General features: G+C 43.9%; 1 protein-coding gene across 1 annotated transcript in view; it reads left to right on the top strand.

The window, feature by feature from the left end:
• Positions 1-12,847, top strand: part of LOC145418426 (uncharacterized) — a 30,244-nt gene extending 17,397 nt beyond the window's left edge. The window contains exon 3 of the mRNA XM_080286840.1: positions 12,748-12,847. Coding sequence (XP_080142966.1) covers positions 12,748-12,828 — 81 coding nt within the window. The 3' untranslated portion in view covers positions 12,829-12,847. The remainder of the gene's footprint in view (positions 1-12,747) is intronic.
• Positions 12,848-19,578: the final 6,731 nt, after the last annotated feature.

Here is a 19,578-nt window from a genome sequence, read left to right as displayed (position 1 = left end):
AGAGAGGAGGGGGGAGGTAGGCAGGGAGGAGAAGGAGGAGGAGGAAAGGAAGCGAGAATGAATGACTGGACGGAGGAGGAGGAAGAAAGGAAGAGGGGAGGGAGGTAGGAGGAAACTCTAGCAATGAATGAACGCCTCCCCCTCCTTCCCCTTCCCCTCCCCCTCCCCTCCCTCATTCCCCCCCTCCCCTTCAGACTGACCGAGAACCAGCTGCTGTGTGTGTGTGTGTGTGTGTGAGAGAGAGAGAAATAGAGAGAGAGAGTGTGTACGTAAGTGTATGTGTGTGTGTGTGTGTGTGTGTGTGTGTGTGTGTGTGTGTGTGTGTGTGTGTGTGTAAAATCTCCATCACTGAATAGTAATGAGATTAACACTAGAATATGATGCTAGTCACGAAGAACTGCTGTGGGAAGGATGTAGAGCCGTAGTAATGAGATTAACACTAGAATATGATGCTAGTCACGAAGAAGTTCTGTGGAAAAGATGTAGAGCCGTAGTAATGTAATGAGATTAACACTAGAATATGATGCTAGTCACGAAGAAGTGCTATGGGAAGGATGTAGAGCCGTAGTATTGTCTTTTTCTGCCACTGAGCTACGTGAAATAAGCTGCAAAAGGACGAAAATCTGGGCCAAGTTAAGGTGAAAGGAGTATAGATTATTTTTTATCATTCTTTGACAGTACTACGGCTCTACATCCTTCCCATAGCACTTCTTCGTGACTAGCATCATATTGCGGTGTTAATCTATTGGTACAACTCAGCATTCAAGATGGAGAGATGGCAATTTTAGGCCAAGTTAGAGTGAAGTGAGAGAGAGAGAGAGAGAGAGAGAGAGAGAGAGAGAGAGAGAGAGAGAGAGAGAGAGAGATGAGGGGGAAGGGTGAGGAAGGAGAGGGGAGTTGGGGAGGTAAAGAGAGAAAGGGGAGAAGAGGGAGAGAAAGACAGGAGTGGGAGGGAAAGGGGTGAAACAGGAGGGGGAGGGAGGGAAGGGAGAGGGGAGAGATAGGAGGGATGGGAAGGGTGAGGGGTGGGTAGGTGGGGTGAAGGGAGGGAAGGAGAGAGGCAGGGAGAGGAAGGTGAGGAGGGGAGAGGAAGAATATGGAGGGGAGGGGAGGGAAAGAAGGGTTTAGAGAAGGATGGGGAGGGGAGGGGAGAAGAAGGATTGGGAGGAGAGGGGAGAGGAAGGATGGGGAGGGGAGGAGAGAAGAAGGATTGGGAGGAGAGGGGAGAGGAAGGATTGGGGAGGGGAGGAGAGAAGAAGGATTGGGAGGAGAGGGGAGAGGAAGGATGGGGAGGGGAAGGAGATAGAGTGAGGACGCGCACACCTGCACTTGGTAAACATCACTTAGTCAGTATTTATTATTCCCCTTCCTTCCCTCCTTCCTTCTTTCCTTTCCTCCATCCTTCTTTCCTTTCCTCCATCCTTCCTTTCTCCCTACTTTCCCTCTCTCTCTCTCTCTCTCTCTCTCTCTCTCTCTCTCTCTCTCTCTCTCTCTCTCTCTCTCTCTCTCTCTCTCTCTCTCTCTAACATAACGTAAAACTACAAAAATGAGGACACTCTAACCGTACGCTCCCAGAGATTTCGAGTGTGTGTGTGTGTGATTTACGACTGGGTTGGTGAGGATGAGGATGATAGTGGTGGTGGTGGTGGTGATGATGATGAGGATGATGAGTGACGGAGCAGAGAAGAACTGGATGATGAACGAAGTTGGATTATTGTTGTTATTATTATTATTATTATTATTATTGTGGTGATGAATATAGTGGTGATGGTGGTAAAGATGATGATAGTGGTGATGATGATGGTGGTGGTGGTGGTGGTGGTGGTGGTGGTGATGATGATGATTGATGGTGGTGGTGGTGATGATGATTGATGGTGGTGATGGTGATGATGATTGATGGTGGTGGTGATGATTATTGATGGCGGTGATGATGATGATTGGTGGTGATGGTGGTGGTGGTGGTGATAATGATTGATGATGATGATCATGATGATGCCACAAGAATACGGCCTGTCTGTCATCACCACCACCACCACCACAACAACAGCCACCACCACAACCACAACAACAACCAACAACAACAATAACAACGTATCTGAATGGCGCCGAACTGACCGTGAGCCGTATCTGGTCTATTCATTGAGTGCACCGGAACTGAGAGAGAGAGAGAGAGACTTGGAGGATAGTATGTGGGAGGAGAAAGGGGGAGAGGCTAGGCAAGTGGTTTGAAAAAGAAAGAGGAGGGGGGGAGACGGTGGATAGTTTCAAAGTTTGTACATAGGAAAGCAAACAGCAACAGACCTTATGGTCCTTTCGAGGCTGTTTGTTAGAGTAGACTGTGACTGCGAGATCTAACTCTACATGCTGAAGGATAAGGATAGTAAAGCAAGACTATGACTACAAGATCTAACTCTACATGCTGAAGGATAAGGATAGTAAAGCAAGACTATGACTACAAGATCTAACTCTACATGCTGAAGGATAAGGATAGTACAGCAAGAAGGTTTCCCCCGCCTCCAAACCCTCCAGTTAAAACCGGCAAGAAAAAGTGAGAAAAACCACCACACAGCATGGAAAAACTGACATGGAAATTTCATAGGAAACTGAAAAGGAAAGGTTACATTCTGTAATTCATTATCTATAAGCTACCAGTATGAATAACCTGAAAGAGAAAGTACTAAAGTACAATGAATAATCGAATAAATATTTAACGCGTGACATTATGTACTTGTACGCGTCGAAATTGCACAGTGCACAGTGTGGATGTTCAGGAGTGGCAGGAGAAAGGGAGAGAGGACAGGCAAGAGGTTTGAGACAGACAGACAGAGAGACAGAGTGTGTGTGGGGGGACGGGGTAGTGATAGCGCTGGGAGGCGGGTGTCATATGGGAAGGGCGGACGACATGTGGGGAGGAGGAAGAGAGGAAGCACGAGAACGAGACGGAGAGACTAATTGGCAGTGTGTGATGTGAGGGAGGGTGGTGAGTCGCGAGAATGGCCGGGTGGAGGTAGATGAACAGCCCTAACACCTTTTCCTAAGCGATTTATTTTGCTTATTACCTCTTACTGTTTTCTGTTTCGTAAATCCTTCCAATATCGCCATACTATGCATAAATAACCTACAAATGAATATTAACTTGCTATATCCAAAAATAAATCGCATAGGAAGAGGTGTTAGGGAGCTAGTTTAGGTGGAGAGCTGTGACGGGGTGTGGGGTGAAGATGAGGGGAGGGTGAAGGAGGGGGAGGAGGAAGGGAAGGGGTGGGGTGGGGGGTAGAGTATGGAGGAAGGGAGGGGTGAGGGGAAGGAAAGGGAGGGGGGTAAGGGTGAGGGGGAACGAGAGTTAGAGAAAGGGTTGGGGGAGGGGGAGAAGAAGTGTGAGGATGAGAAGAAGGGATGGGAAAGGGAAGGGGTGAGCGATGAGTGAGTTGGGGGTGGAAGGGGTGAGAGAGAGAGAAAGGATGAGGGGGTGAAGAAGTATGAGGATGAGAGGAAGGGATGGGAATGTGAGAAACGATGGGGGGTGGGTTGGGGGTTTTGGGATGAGGGGGGGGGAATATGGGATGGGTGAGGGGGGTGAGGGTGTGGGATGGGTGAGGGGAGGGGAGGGGAGGGGAGGATGGAGTGTCACCCTAGCATGCACCTGTCACCACAGATTTTTTTTTATATAACAACAGAGGAAGGAAAAACAAATGAATAAAAAAAAAAATGTGTGCTTGCTTCCTCACACACCACACTTCACACAACAGCCACTCCTTCGTCTTCCTACATTCCTTCATCTTCTATCATTCTGCCTTCCTGCATCACTATCTTCAGTACACCACTTCCCATAAAAAAAAAAAAAAAAAAACGCCTTTCTTGATTAATATATTCCTTCATCTTCTATCATTTTTCTTTCCTTCCATCCATCATCACTTTCTTCAGTACACCACTTCCTTCTAAAAAAAAAATGCCTTGATTACTATTTTCCTATGTGCAAGGGTAAATGGGCATCTAAGTGTATGGTTCACGATCAGTGTGGGCGTGCGACAAGGTTGTGTGATGTCCCCATGGTTGTTCATTACATGGATGGGATGATGAGAGAAGTAAAAACACGAGTAATGGAGATAGGGGGATGGCGTTGGTAATGGTGATGGATGGAATATCTCAAATTTGTTGTCTGCTGATGATGCAGTACTGCTTACAAGTACTGGACAAGAACGTGGTAGGCTAGTGCAGAGTTGTGTTGATGTCTGTGAGCGTCGTAGCTTGCAAGTAAATGTAGGAAAGAGTAAAGTGATAGTTATTGAGAGAGAAGGTGACTCCCAATGTGATGTTACAGTGATTGGTGAGAGACTGGAATTGATGAGAGAGTTCAAATACCTGGGTACAGTGATAGAAAAGAGAGGAAATGTGCAACAGAAGTGGAAAGTAGAGTGACACAAGGAAGGAAAGTAGCTGGTGCAATGAAGTCCTTGATAAGAAACAGAGGCTTGAGTGTTGCAGCTGCATGAGGCTTACATGAAGGAGTGTTAGTGCCAACTTTGATATATGGATGTGAGACTGTGGTGTGGCATGAAAATGAAAATTCAAGAATAAGAGCAATGGAGGTGGGACTGCTGAGGAATGTATATGGAGTACAGAGAGTGGATAGGGTACGAAATAATGTGATTCGTGAAAGATGTGGAGTGAGGAAGTCGGTGGACACCAGAATCGAAGAGTGTCCCGAGATGGTCTGGTCATGTGGAGAGAATGGATAACAATAGAGTGGTGAAAAAGGTATATCTGAGCGAATTTGAAGAAGGGAGGAGGCGAGGTAGGCCAAGGAGAAGGTGGAGGGGTATGGTGGATGAGTGTGTGAGGAAGAGAGGTATGGAAGTCGGTGAGGCCAGGGACCTGACAAGAGATCGAGCTGGTTGGATGAATGTTGTGAGAAGTGCATGATCAGGGATTTGGCACACCTTTTTAACGTGACAGATTTCCGATTAACTCTATCGGATACGTTTATGTAAAGCTACAATGTGGTGAATGTTTTTGGCGTATCAGATAGAGCCAGGATTCCGGGGGCTTGAATGATGAGTGAATGGAAGCGTGGCCCATCGGATTGGGGAAACTTGGGCTGTCTTTACGTTGCTACTCCTCCTGCCCTAGGGTGGGAAAGGAGGTCCGGATGATGATGATGATGATGTCCTACAAACGTTGTCATTGGAAGGGAAGAGGAAATTCTGTAAGTGATGGTAGCCCTGAAATTCAAACTCTTCAATCCAGTAACGTATATTTGAATTTGAATTTAATTTGAATTTGCTGCCTTCAAACGATTTTTTATCCAGTTTAGCGTTTATAGTTGAGGGATTATTTATAACTCTCTAGCGCCTTGACAATAAAACGAAAAATAAATATACCTTAAGATGAATAAGAACCTTTTAAACCAGGATAATTCGCCACCAGTTTGAAAATTTAAAACTGCCACGAAAGAACGGAGTATCGGCAACGTTGTGAATGCGGCCTCCATGGTGCAGGTGGCACAACAACAAACATACGACTCGCCTATGTTAATGAGGCTGTATGCAGGCTAAACAACACTGCCTGAATAAAAACCACGCTATTCATGAGTGAGGAAACAAGGGGAGAGAGCGGAAGGGAAGGCCACCTCCCATCTGTCCCCCGCACTTTCGCGTCCGCCCTGTGTTGTGGACCCAGGGATTATATTTATAAAGGAGCCTAACCAAATTTTACGGTTAGTCCCCATAATAATTACACCCGTGTTTATTATTATTATTATTATTTTGAGGGTAGGCTACAGGACAGTTCATACAAGTTTAATATCGTCATTCTTGCGTGAATTCAGTGAGCACTGTTGTTGACTTTATACACGGGTTTTATTCGCCCCTGTGTGGAGCACAACTCTCATGTGTGGGGAGGCTCCCCACATACAGCTCTTCTCAGTAGGGTGGAGTCAAAGGCTTTTCGTCTCATTAACTCTCCTTCTCTTACTGACTCCCTTCAACCTCTGTCCCTTCGCCGCACTTTTGCCTCTTTATCGTTTCTATCGCAACTTCAGTGGTCACTGCTCCTCTAAACTGTCTGCATGCATCCCTCCACCTCTACGACAGACGCGTAGTACCCATCTAGCAACAAACTCTCATCCCTTTGCTGTCCAGCTCTCTAGTGCAAGAGTTAATCATTATTCCCAGTCCTTCATGTATGCAACGGGTCAACTCTGGAACTGTCTCCCTCAGTATTTCCTACTGCCTATGACCTCCAGTGCAGGTAGGTAGAGAGCTAAGTAGGTGGGTCAGTATGTGGGTAGGGAAGTAGGTAGGCATGTAGGTAGATAGATAGGTAGGTAGGTAGGTAATATTCCCAGTCATTCATGTAGGCAACAGGTCAACTCTGGAACTGTCTCCCTCTGACTTTCCTACTGCCTGTGACCTCCAGTGTCGGTAGATAGGTAGGTACTCTAGATCTGTCTCCCTCTGTCTGTATTTCCTTCTGCCTGTGACCTCCAGTGTAGGTAGGTAGGTGCTCTGGTACTGTCTCCCTCTGTCTGTATTTCCTTCTGCTTATGACCGCCAGTGTAGGTAGGTATTCTGGTAGTCTCCCCCTGTCTGTATTTCCTTCTGCCTATGATCTCCAGTGTAGGTAGGTAGGTATTCTGGTAGTCTCCCCCTGTCTGTATTTCCTTCTGCCTATGACCTCCAGTGTAGGTAGGTAGATAGGTAGGTAGGTCTTTGGGTTGCATAGGAAAGTCTTTGGGTTGCATAGGACACTTTATAAATACAAGGCCTGGCTGTGGTGGGTGACAGGCCTACCAACCACTACGACATCCTTCATCCATTCATCAGCCGCAAAGAACCTTCAGATTAGGTTGCCATCTCTTTACTACATTTTTTTGATGCATAAGAATGAACTCGTCTGGAAAACATGTTGCAAGGAAAGGTGTAAAATTATTATTATTATTATTATTTATTATTATTATTATTATTATTATTATTATTATTACTGCTACTACTACGACTGTGAATACTGCTACTACTACTATGATTATTGTTTTTATATTATTATTACTGCTACTACTGTTATTATTATTATTATTATTATTATTATTGTTGTTGTTGTTGTTGTTCGTTTTAAGGTATCCAGACATTTCAGTAACAGTGGAGGTTGAACGCAAACGGAACTCTCTCTCTCTCTCTCTCTCTCTCTCTCTCTCTCTCTCTCTCTCTCTCTCTCTCTTCTTCTTCTTCTTCTTCTACTACTACTACTATTGCAATGTTTTGTTGGTGATAAATCTGATTTTTATTTTGAAGGCCAAGGATGAGATGGAGGGATCGAGTGGAGAGGTATATGGGAGAGGGAGGGATGAGCTGGGGGGAGGGCAGTGAAATGGCGGGGGACAGGGCGACATGCAGGCGATTTGTTTGTGGCCACCCCTTACGGGATTAAGGCGTCTGGCAATAGATAGAAATATTTTGAAGGCCGAGGATGAGATGGAGGGATGGAGTGGAAAGGTATATGAAAGAGGGAGGGCAGTGAAATGGCGGGGGGCAGGGCGACATGGAGGCGATTTGTTTGTGGCCACCCCACGTGGATAGTGGTAATAGAAATGATAATAATCGTCTAAAAGTGGCAGGAAAACAATTGCGTACTGTTAATGTTACGTGATTCTCTACTCTTCCTTCCTCCCTCTCTCCCTTCCTCCCTCCCTCCCTCCCTCCATTCAACAGAGCTCCACCTCACCCCCCTTCCTCCCCCGTGCGTCACACCTGCTGGTTCAGACTGATATGCGTCACACAGCACCTGATCAGAGAAACTGTATCTTTTGTAATACTGAGGTTCGCTTATAGAGGTTTAGACGCCATTGGAGATATCACAGACCTTATATTTTATGATGAGGCTTACATAAAGGGGTTTAGGCGCCTTTAGGGATATCAGAAACCTTATATTTTATGTTGAGGCTCACTTAAAGGGGTTTAGGCGCCTTTAAAGATATCTGAAATCGTATATTTTTTAAGAGGGTCACTTTTAGGGGTTTCGGTGCCTTTAGAGGTATCAGAAACCTTATATTTTATGATGAGGCTTACTTAAAGGGGTTTAGGCGCCTTTAAAGGTATCTGAAACCGTATATATATATATTTTTTTTAAAGAGGCTCACTTTTAGGGGTTTCGGCGTCTATAGAGATAACAGAAAACGTATCGGTATATTATAAGATGAAACTCATTTATAGGGGTTTAGGCGAATGTAATGGATTCAGAAACCTTATCTTTTGTTTTGATTCTCCTTTGTAGGATTTTAGGCACCTATAATGACGTATTTTAGACGCCTATAATGACGTATTTTAGGCGCCTATAATGACATTTTAGGCACCTGTAGTGACGTATTTTAGGCACCTGTAGTGACGTATTTTAGGCACCTGTAGTGACGTATTTTAGGCACCTGTAGTGACGTATTTTAGGCACCTGTAGTGACGTATTTTAGGCACCTGTAGTGACGTATTTTAGGCACCTATAGTGACGTTTTTTAGGCGCCTGTAATGACGTATTTTAGGCGCCTATAATGACGTATTTTAGGCACCTATAGTGACGTATTTTTGGCACTTATAATTACTTATTTTTGGCACCTATAGTGACGTATTTTGGGTGCCTATAATGATGTAACCTCTACATTTTTTTTTTTACATTTGCTTTTGTTGTCTGAAGACTTATTGTAATTTTGGAGTCCCTAGGCAGTGAATATCTATCTATTGCCAGACGCCTTAATCCCTTATACCGGGTGACCACAAACAAATCGCCTCCACGTCACCCTGTCCCCCGCCATTTCACTGCCCTGCTCCCAGTTCACACGCCCCTCTCATATACCTCTCCACTCCATCCCTTCATCTCATCCTTGGCCTACCCCTCCCTCTCTCACCCTCCACCTCACTCACATACACTCCTCGTCAGTCTCTCACTCTCCATCCTCACCACATATATAAAGACTAAATGCGAAATATCAGTAGTTTCAAGTAATATGGTCTGGAATGAGCAAGACAAAGTGCTTAATCGGACTGAAGGGTTGTATTTACTAGTGTTTTTTATTTTTAATCTCAAAAGTGTAATTAAATATTGTTACAGTACTCGGCAGTAGTCTGTTCATCTATCCATCTATCTACTTGCAGCCAGACGCCATAATCCCATAAGGGGTGGCCTGTGAGTTCGTTGTTTTACGGGAAGGGGCACTAACCCTCCGCCAACCCTCTTGTTAACACGTAGGGAACACGTATGGGTTGGTTATATGGTTACCACCCAGCGACGTGTATGGTGTCCTGGCAATAGTTGGATGGGTTTAGATCTCATTTCATTACTTCGAATTCCCAGAAGTGAAGGAATTGTACTTTAACTTGGCCTAAAATCGCCATCTCTCCATCTTGAATGCTGAGTTGTAGCAATAGATTAACACTGGAATACAATACTATACTCATTTCACTCTAACTTGGCCTAACTTTGCCATCTCTATCATTATCCATAAGTCATAACAATAGATGAATGCTAGAATATGGTGCTAGTCACAAAGAAGTGCTATTGAAAGGATGAAATGCCGTAGTATTATGTTTTTTGCTATTGAGTTACGTAAATCTGCAAAAGGACGAGAATGTGAGTCAGTTTAATATACTGCGTAAGTCTAGTAACAAATAAGTGCTTTGGAAAGAATGTAGGGCCGTAGCACCTCTCTCTCTCTCTCTCTCTCTCTCTCTAGCTACGTAATATGCTCCACAAAAGGACAAAATTTTGGACTCTCTCTCTCTCTCTCTCTCTCTCTCTCTCTAGCTACGTAATATGCTCCACAAAAGGACAAAATTTTGGACTCTCTCTCTCTCTCTCTCTCTCTCTCTCTCTCTCTCTCTCTCTCTTTCTCTCTCTCTCTCTCTCTCTCTCTTTCTCTCTCTCTCTCTCTCTCTCTCTCTCGAGCTACGTCATATACTCCACAAAAGAACGAAATTTTGGACCAAGATGAAAGAACCATAGTGAGTGAGACCTTATATAGCTGAGAGAGAGAGAGAGAGAGAGCAAAGATGAAAGATATATAGGGACTGAGACCGTTTGTAGTCGGTACCGTTTGAGAGAGAGAGACAAGATGAAAGAAATATAGGGACTGAGACCGTTTGTAGTTGGTACCGTTCGAGAGAGGGAGACGACTTTGAATTTGGCGCGTTTTCGAAGTCTTTGTTGATGTATTGGTAGCCGTGCGTGGGAAGATCAACCCGCCGTGGTACTGTTATTATCATTATGCCTATTTCATTGTTGCCACATCAACTTCCGCTCATCCCCTGCAACACCAGAACCATACTAGGAAAAACGTGGAGTGATTTAAAACTAGGAATAATAAAGAATAATAGAGGATGAGGGCTAGGAATAATAGACTAGATTAGCATAGGATAAAAGCAGATGGCTGGGTATACGTGGATTGATTTAAAACTAGGCATTAGCATGGAGAAAAAAATTAGACGGCAGAGTATAGCTAGGAAGAACGTGGACTGATTTAAAACTAGGATATAGAAGAGGAGGGCTAGGAATAATAGACTGGATTAACGTAGAATAAAAGGCAGTTGGCTGGGTATAGCTAGGAATAACGTGGATTGATTTTAGAACTAGGAATAACTAGAATGGCACTCAGTAGAGCGCATACCTCCGCCAAGGCCCAACATGCAGTTCCTTTTAATTCAATCAAGTCTAATCCAATATGGCAAAAGACTATCCCCCTATAAAAGCATATTTAAATCCGCTAGATCCGGAATTTTATACGGATCCGCGCCAAACTGTACACATTCGTAGACACCAACATCCTAAATATGCCTGATTTTTTTCATCAAGATCCATGCAATATTCACTGAAAATTTAACGAAAATGTTGAAAAACGCTCTATCTCTCAATGTTAAAGAGTGAAAAAAAAGAGAAAAAAAATCTGGATCCGCACCTGTATCCTGATCCGCACCAAAATTTAATGGCGTGTATTCTGGGTCAAGGCCCATTCTTCTACGAAGTTTCGTGGAAATCCGTCCTGTAGTTTTTGTGTAATCTTGCTCACAAACCAACCAACCAACAAACAAACGGAGAGGGGTAAAAACATAACCACTTTGGCGGAGGTAACTAGGAATAATAGCCTGAATTAGCGTAGGAAAAAATGGCTGGGTATTGCTAGGAAAACGATTAGGAAAATATAATAAATAAAACTAGGAATAAGACTGAATTAGCATAAAAAAAAAATGGCTGAGTATAGCTAGGAAAAACGTGGATTGATTTAAAATTAGGAATAATAGCCTGAATTAGCGTAGGAAAAAATGGCTGGATATAGCTAGGAAACCAGGAAAATAGTGAATAAACTAGGAATCTACACTGAATTATCTAACACACACACACACACACACACACACACACACACACACACACACACACACACACACACACACACGGCTGGATATAGCTAGGAAAACAGTAGAATTAGGAAGAAATAATGAATAAAATTAGGCAGAACACTGAATACTTTCCTGTCCCTTCCTTCGTATGAAAAATTTGTAGAGAAGTATAATAATAATGATAAGTTTTTGTATTTTGAGTGTTTTTTGGTTTTTAAATATGCATACTAACGCTACTCAAAAAAGCACAGATTGAATTTAAATGGATGAAGATGTAAGTGGAAAAAATGGTTGTTAGAAGGTTATGGTTAAGTATTGTCACACACACACACACACACACACACACACACACACACACACACACACACACACACACACACACACACACACACACACACACACACACAGCCTAACACACGTATGCACACAGCATCACACGCATACACAGCATCACACGCATACACAGCATCTCACACACACACACACACACACACACACACACACACACACACACACACACACACACACACACACACACACACACACACACACACACACACACACACACACACACACACACACACTTCCTCCTTCGCCCACACGTGTTTCATTCTACCTCCCACACTCACGCTCCTGTGACTCATTCAGATGGTGGAGAATGCTGAATTGTCCGGTCCATTAGAAGAATAATAACAACTGCTCCACAAATACCTTTTTATCCACCCTTCCACACGTGTTCCACCTATGTCTACTCCACCCACATCCACTGTGCACCAAAATCCACTTATTATTATTATTATTATTATTATTACTGCTATTATTACTACTACTGCTACTACTACTACTACTACTACTACTACTACTACTACTGCAACTACTTCTACTACTACTACTACTGCAACTACTTCTACTACTACTACTACTGCAACTACTTCTACTACTACTACTTCTGCTACTACTGCAACTACTACTATTACTGCTGATGCTACTGCAACTACTACTTTTACTGCTGATGCTACTGAAACTACTACTATTACTGCTGATGCTACTGCAACTACTACTGCTACTGCTACTACAGCTACTGCTACCGCTACCGCTACTATAACTGGTACTACTACTACTACTACTACTACTATTGCTACTACTGCAACTACTACTACTGCCACCGCTGCTGCTACTACAACAACAGCTACTGCTACCACTACTACTACTACCACCGAGGCAGCTAAATCAACGTTATTTTTCATTTTCCATCAGATGCGAAAAGACGATACCACATACACCTACTGATTTATTATTTTTATTATTATTATTATTCATTTTTCCGAGCAGGTAAATCAGCAGCTATTTATTTTTCATGTCCATTTTTCATCAGATGCGCCGAGACGTTACCAAGACCACCACGAGCAGACTGAACGGCACCATATCCCATACCCTCCCCGGCGGCGGTACCTGAATCTCCACGCCACTGTCCACGCAGCTGCTAATTCCACGCTCCACGCATCAGTACTTCGACCATTTCACGTCCCACTTATAATTTACTGCACACGCCACACTGGGATTAAGTTATTCGCGCCAGGTCAATTCCTAATCTAATAATTCCACTCTGCGACCCTTCCACCCAGTTCTTTGACTATTCCACACCCATCTAGCATTTAGTCTTCTCCGTCCCACATTCCAGTTGACCCCCGCACACCCATTCCTGCCAGGTCAACGCGTAATCTAATAATTCCACTCTGCGATCCTTCCACCCAGTTCTTCGACTATTCCACACCCATCCCGCATTTAGTCTTCTCCGTCCCACATTCCAGTCGACCCCTACACACCCAGTCAACGTCTAATCAATGTCCTTTCCATTCCACGCCTTTCCTAATGATTTCACACCCATTCCACGCCAGGAGTTGATTATTCACACCCAAGTCAATGTCTAATCAGCAGTTCAGCACACTCTTCGACTACTTCACAGCCAGTCAGCGCCAAATCAACGTTCTTTTCATTCATCGCAGCAGTCAGTGTCTAAATCAACGTTCCTTCAACGCCATGCAGTACCTGGACCACTTCATACCTAGCCCACGCCAAATATACAGTCCATTACACTCTATACATCAGCCGGTTTACACTCATTCAATGTTTAATCTACATCACTTCACAAGTTCGTAAAGACCACAACCACACTGTCTCTCTCGAAGCTACGACTAAGCCACTGTTATCATATTTCTTTCTCATTCACCTCTTGGATCGTTCATAAGTAAGGACAAATTTCAGTAACGTCCTTTGTGTGTGGATGAGGAACTTCAAGGTCACAAATTCACCAAAGCATTCATAGTATCATAATAATTTCCTGTATAAAACAGTCAGTCTTCCAAACAGAATCACACGGTTACTCCAGCACTGAGATTTTCAAACATGTAAGGCCAATTCCCTGCCGTAACTACCTTTATTTTTTGTAGGAAGGAGGATACATGGGAAGATTTCACCTTGTCCTTCCTGATGAAACCAAAGCCCAGTCATAATTAGACTTTGTTTTTGCCGGAAGAACAAGAGACCTAGGAAATTAAATGCCTCCTTCCCCTTGTCCTTCCTGGAGGTCATTAGCACTCCCAGCCTTCCCAGTAATTTAAGTTCCTTCCAATGCCACACTGTCTTCCACCTCCACTAACCCCACAGATCCCAGAACTAATTTTAATCTTATTTTTTTACGTGAATATGGTCGAGTGTTAAGCGTACAGCAAGCCCTTATCGTAAGCCAAGGTTGTGCTTTGGATTGCCCTGAGATTTTCCCCATAATTGGTGCTATATATTGGGGAGAACTAGCTGACTGGTTTCATGGGTTGCGGTGGAATTTTAACAGATCATTGTTTTCTGTTTTGATTTTAATATAGCGGCAGAAAATGGACCCAAGAAATGGTAACAAAAGGCATTTTTTTACCTTTGTGACAACAGGGAAAAAGAAATCACTAACAGTTTTATTTATTGCAGTGAAAGAAGAATTGAAGAATGCAACTTATAACAAAGAAAAATCATTCAAAAACTGCATCCTATAACTAGAAAAACATCAAAATGCATCCGGTGAAAATCCAAAAAATACCAAAATGCAACTTACAATGAGGAAAATATGCCAAAAAAAAAAAGTGACTTATGACGAGGACTTACTGTGTTATTGTTGGAGCCATTCATTCCATTCAGTATTATGGTGGTTTTGAACAGTTCTTGAGAGTTATATTGCTTTTGTACGAAGATTTTTTTTCTACAATTTTTCTTGAAGTCAGAGCTTGTAGAAAATATATATAGATGTAGTTTTAGCTTTTAAGGAAGATGAATGTTTTTAGCCAGGCACTTAATAACTCCTTCATTTTGATGACGTAGATTTGATTATATTCTTGTTCCCAGTAAATGACTTAAAAACTTGTAAAAGACGTCAAGTGCTGAAAGGGTTAATGAATTGTTTTTTTTAATGCATCCAACTATGGACAGATGCATGACAGCCTTTTTTTCTTTCCTTCTTTCTTTTTTATGCAAGGAAGAAGGAACAAAAGGCCTGGAGCCCGTAAACCATTCCTTCCACCTTTCCATTCGGTTCCCACAACGTCCATCACAGCATAAAATCATTTGGTGGGAGCAAAAATATAACGTCATGGTATTGAAGGTGTTTAAGGAATTACTTAAGGGTTGTAGCACTACCCAAATCCTAGTTCGTCTGCTGAGAAAAGTATACTTGAATCACTTTGTCTTGGCAAATAAGTTCCACCCCCAGAGAGTGGCTGACCTTGATTGGTTGACGTTGAGATGGAGAACGCCCTTAACGAGAGGATCATAATCTAGGATGGCATAGGGAACTCCATAGCACTAGAGATTCAGTTTGCATATTACACCTTCATAACCCTCTTGAACATTGTTTTGGTACTATAGTCGCGGCACACGACTCTGACGTTGACAGTATCGTACCCTGGCAACCTCCCTGTCAAAAGTGCGTCCGATTTTGTATCATATACACAAACATACACACTAATCACAGGCGTATCATATTATACACAAAATTGGAAGCAATGTTAACAGGTACGTTGCCAGGGTACGATAATGACAACCTCAGTCGTGTGCCGTGACTATAGAAATATACAGATAATAAACAAGAATATTTGTATGTAATATGCCTGGTAAAATATCAAGAGAAGTTTACCTCCAATGCCAACTAGACTGTATCTCGTTAAACCATTTCCAGTCACTGCTTTTAGTCTCTAAGCAGATCACCGACCATTTCTTTCCTGTTCCTGCTTCCATAATCACCTTTAACGGTGATGTTGGTAAGCACACGGACAGTTAATGAGAGTTATGGAGAGTCCCACCATAATTTGGGCAAGAGTTCCATTTCTGTTATGTGGGTGGTGAGGGAAGAAGTTTAGCACTATTTTTCCCTCGCTAAATCATACATAGAGCTTAAGTATAATCCTGAAATTTTACCTGTAACTTGTACTGGCTAAGACAGTCACGTAGCCGTTGAATGTTAAGGGATTAAGTTCTTGAAGCAAAGTACCTTCTAGCAACACCTAATCGTATATTCCAACCTTCCATGTGGGCAGTTTTATCTCTGTTTTATCTCCGTAGAACAGTTACCATGGATCCATCAGTGAGCTTAGTACCTCTCCTGTTGAAGTTTATCTTGTTGACGAGCGCACAAACCGTTTACGCGTCTGTTATTACAAGAAAGACACTAACAACTCTGGCTCACAATAGGCAACTGTGAAGAGGGGGGCGGAGCTTATATGCCAAGATTCAGTGATTGGAGTATAGATGTGCACCAAAAGCAGGCCAAACTAATTCATATACAGTATATTATCCAGTATTGTCTAGTTCTTCGTATGTTCCTGTGTAGTGTTTCCAAGCAGTTGTATTTAGGATTCTTTAGACTGTGCTCTTGTTGGAGTAGGAAATTTCGTAATATCTCTTTCTTGCCGATTTATTTTGCCTCTTTAATATTCATCTGTTACACCTTAATATCCCTTGTGTTATATATTAAAACTGTCAATAATAAGACGTAAATAATATAAAGAACAAGGTGTATAGTATGCAAAATAAGTCGCAAAGGAGGAGGTGTTGGGAAATCTCCCAAGGCAACTGGAGTACAGGTCTTTTGTGTAAATATGCAATGGTCTTCGTGGTGGACAGCGACCTTTCTGTACCTAACCAAGTGACCTTCCAGAAAAAAAAAAAAAAAAAAAAAAAATGCTGTCTGGAAAAATAACCATCCACACATCAGATGAATCTCAGTTCGCGAGGTGATGACACACACACAAAATAATAATAATAAAAAAAAAAAAGTGTGTGTGTGTGTGTGTGTGTTTACAGTTCTTTTCACGTAACTCACATTTTACACACACTTCCTACGTTTCATTCCACGTGATTAATGTTTATTTTTACAAACACATTTCATATATATTTCACGTTTCTTCTGTTTACACACCATTCATTCCACGTGTTCACATTATATACACACTTTATATCATCTTGAGTCTTTACCTACGTTTCATTCCACGTTCTTGATGTATACTGTATACACGTTCCATTGCACCTGTTTACATATCAGTCCTCTCCCCATTCCCTTTTCCCTTCCTCTTCCCTTCCTTTCCCTTTCACTTCCCCTTCCTTTTCGCTTCCCTCCCCTCCCTTCCACACCATTCCCCTTGCCTTCCCTTCCCTTCCCTTCGTAGCCTCTCTTAGTTACCCTTCCCTTCCCCTTCCCTCCCCTCCCCTTCCTTTCCAGTTCCCTCGCCTTCCCTTCCTATCCTAGTCCCCCCTTCACTTCCTTGCCACCCCCTCCCCCTCTCTTCCCCTCTTCTCCAGTCCCCCCTTCCCGTGTCACCTCTTCCCCTTCCCCTACCATGTGTCAGCCTTCTCCCCATCCCCCCGTACTCCCCCACCCTCACCCAGCAGCACATGGCCGCCAACTGTCTCATCCCTGCGTGAGGCAAAACAGAAGCACAGATGGGATTGCTAACGCTGCTCCCCCATCCCCCTCACCCCCACCCCTCACCCTCACCCCACACCCTCACCCTCACCCCTACCCCCACCCCACACCCTCACCCCCACCCCTCACCCTCACCCCTACCCCCACCCCACACCCTCACCCCCATACCCCTTACCCCTTCCTCATTTTCTCTCTCTACCTGCCTGTTGCCCCCACCCATACCTCCCCTCCCAACTCTCTCACTTCTTACCCCCTCCCAATCTCATATACCACCTCCACCATCCCCCACACCCACCCCAAACGCCCCCTACCCCTCCCCTACATTCCCCTGACTCTCCTCACCCCCTGGCCCCCCTCTTCACCCCCAGCCTCCCTCACCCCCTTTCCCTTCCTCACCCCCTGCCCCCCGTCACCCCTCTACGACCTCCCACATTGCTCCCTGTCTCCTACCTCCCTCCCCCCAAGTCTCCTCTACACCTCCCCCTCCTCCCTTACCGCCTCCTGCTCCCTCCCCCACCTCCACCTACTCTCCCCCCAGTGTACTGTATATTACGATTCTTCCCCTTCTCCATCTTCCCCTTACATTTCCCCCTCCCCTTTCCTCCCCACCATCCCTGCCTCTCACCTTTTTTCCTCCTCCTCCCCATCATCCCTACCTCTCCTCCTCCTCCTCCTCCTCCTTTACTTCCCTTCCCCTTCTCCCCCTTCCCCCTGCCTCCTTTTCGTACCCTTCCCCCCCTCCTCACCTTTCTTTCAATCATCCCTTCTCCCTCTCCCTTCTCCTCCCCTTCTTCCTCCTCACCTTTCTCCCCATCTTTATCGCCTCCCATCTTCCTCTCCCCCACCTTCATTTCCTTCTCCCCATCACCTCTTCCACCCCTTCCTCCCCCCATCACCCCTCTCCCCCGGGACGCATGTGGGTCCAATAAACGGAGTGACGGGGTGCCATATGGTTACCACCTGTCGAGTGAAGGAAGGGGGGGGGAGAAGAAGAGGAGGAGGAGGAAGGAAGGGGAAGAAGAGGAAGACAAGGGGAAGAATAGGAGGAGGAGGAGGGGGGCAAGGGGCAGTTGAAGAAGGAAATGTATACGACTCAAGGAAAAAGTAACTTCCTAATTAACTTCCTGTCTGTTAACACACAAAGTATCCATCTTACATACCATTTCATATCATGTCAGCCCTACTTTAACTTCCACAAGACATTAGCCAAAGACACACAATTTTTCCCGTGTCACCACATGCAAGTAAAAACCCGTAGACTAAAAAACATATCCTGGATTTTTTCGAAAGCAACTGCCTCTCTCGTGAAGTCCAGAGCAGTCTACTTCATCAGTACTTCACACTTCAGTACTTAGTGCAGAGTACAGTTGACTTCAGCGGTTATTGTACATGTGAAGAGGATAGCAGTTGCCTTTGAAACGTTCAGAATTACTTTTGGAGTGTACAGACGGTATTTATCAACAAGTAATGAACAGCTCTTTAAACCATCATCACGGAGGTCAGAACCTTGCGTCTGAAAGGTCGCTCGTGCACAACCCCATCTCGTCTCTAAGGTATAATCACACCAAAGATATACTACTTTAATAGTGTTTTTTGTAATAATAATAGACTTTTGCATTGTACGGTATTATTCAGTATCCTATAAATGCAGTGACAGTGTATAATTATTCAGTATATTATAAATCCAACGACTGTGTTGTTATTTCAAATGTCCCACCCCAGCTGTTTGTCTGATTACCGCCCGTGATTACATTTTCTGTTTTGATGTTGGAGAGGGAGGCCTTCACGTGGTGGCACTGATATAACCAGGCAGGAGAGCTATATGGTTAGACCTATCCCTCAGTCCCCTCCCTATCCCCGAAAGGAGGATGGTGGACTGCGGATTAAGAGTAGCTTCAGCCTGCATCTATAGGGTTTACATTCAGATGAGCTACGGTTGCATCTACTATTACTACTGCTGCTACTACTACTGCTACTATTACTACTACTACTACTACTACTACTATTACTACTGCTACTATTACTACTACTACTATTACTACTACTACTACTGCTACTACTATTACTACTACTACCACCACCACCACCACCACCACTACTACTGCATCTCCTCCTCTTCCTCCTCCTACTCATATTACTACTACTACTACAACCACCACCACTACTACTACTACTACTACTACTACTACTACTGTACTATCCCCAGCAGCACAACAACATATTCAACCATATAGTAATGCAAAC

The sequence above is a fragment of the Coenobita brevimanus genome, chromosome 114 (genome assembly GCF_032717465.1).
Source record: "Coenobita brevimanus isolate Jiangsu-jjx chromosome 114, ASM3271746v2, whole genome shotgun sequence".
Classification (NCBI taxonomy): Eukaryota; Metazoa; Arthropoda; class Malacostraca; order Decapoda; family Coenobitidae; genus Coenobita; species Coenobita brevimanus.
The sequence above is the reverse complement of the archived record's forward strand: the minus strand, read 5'-3'. Positions and strand labels throughout refer to the sequence as shown.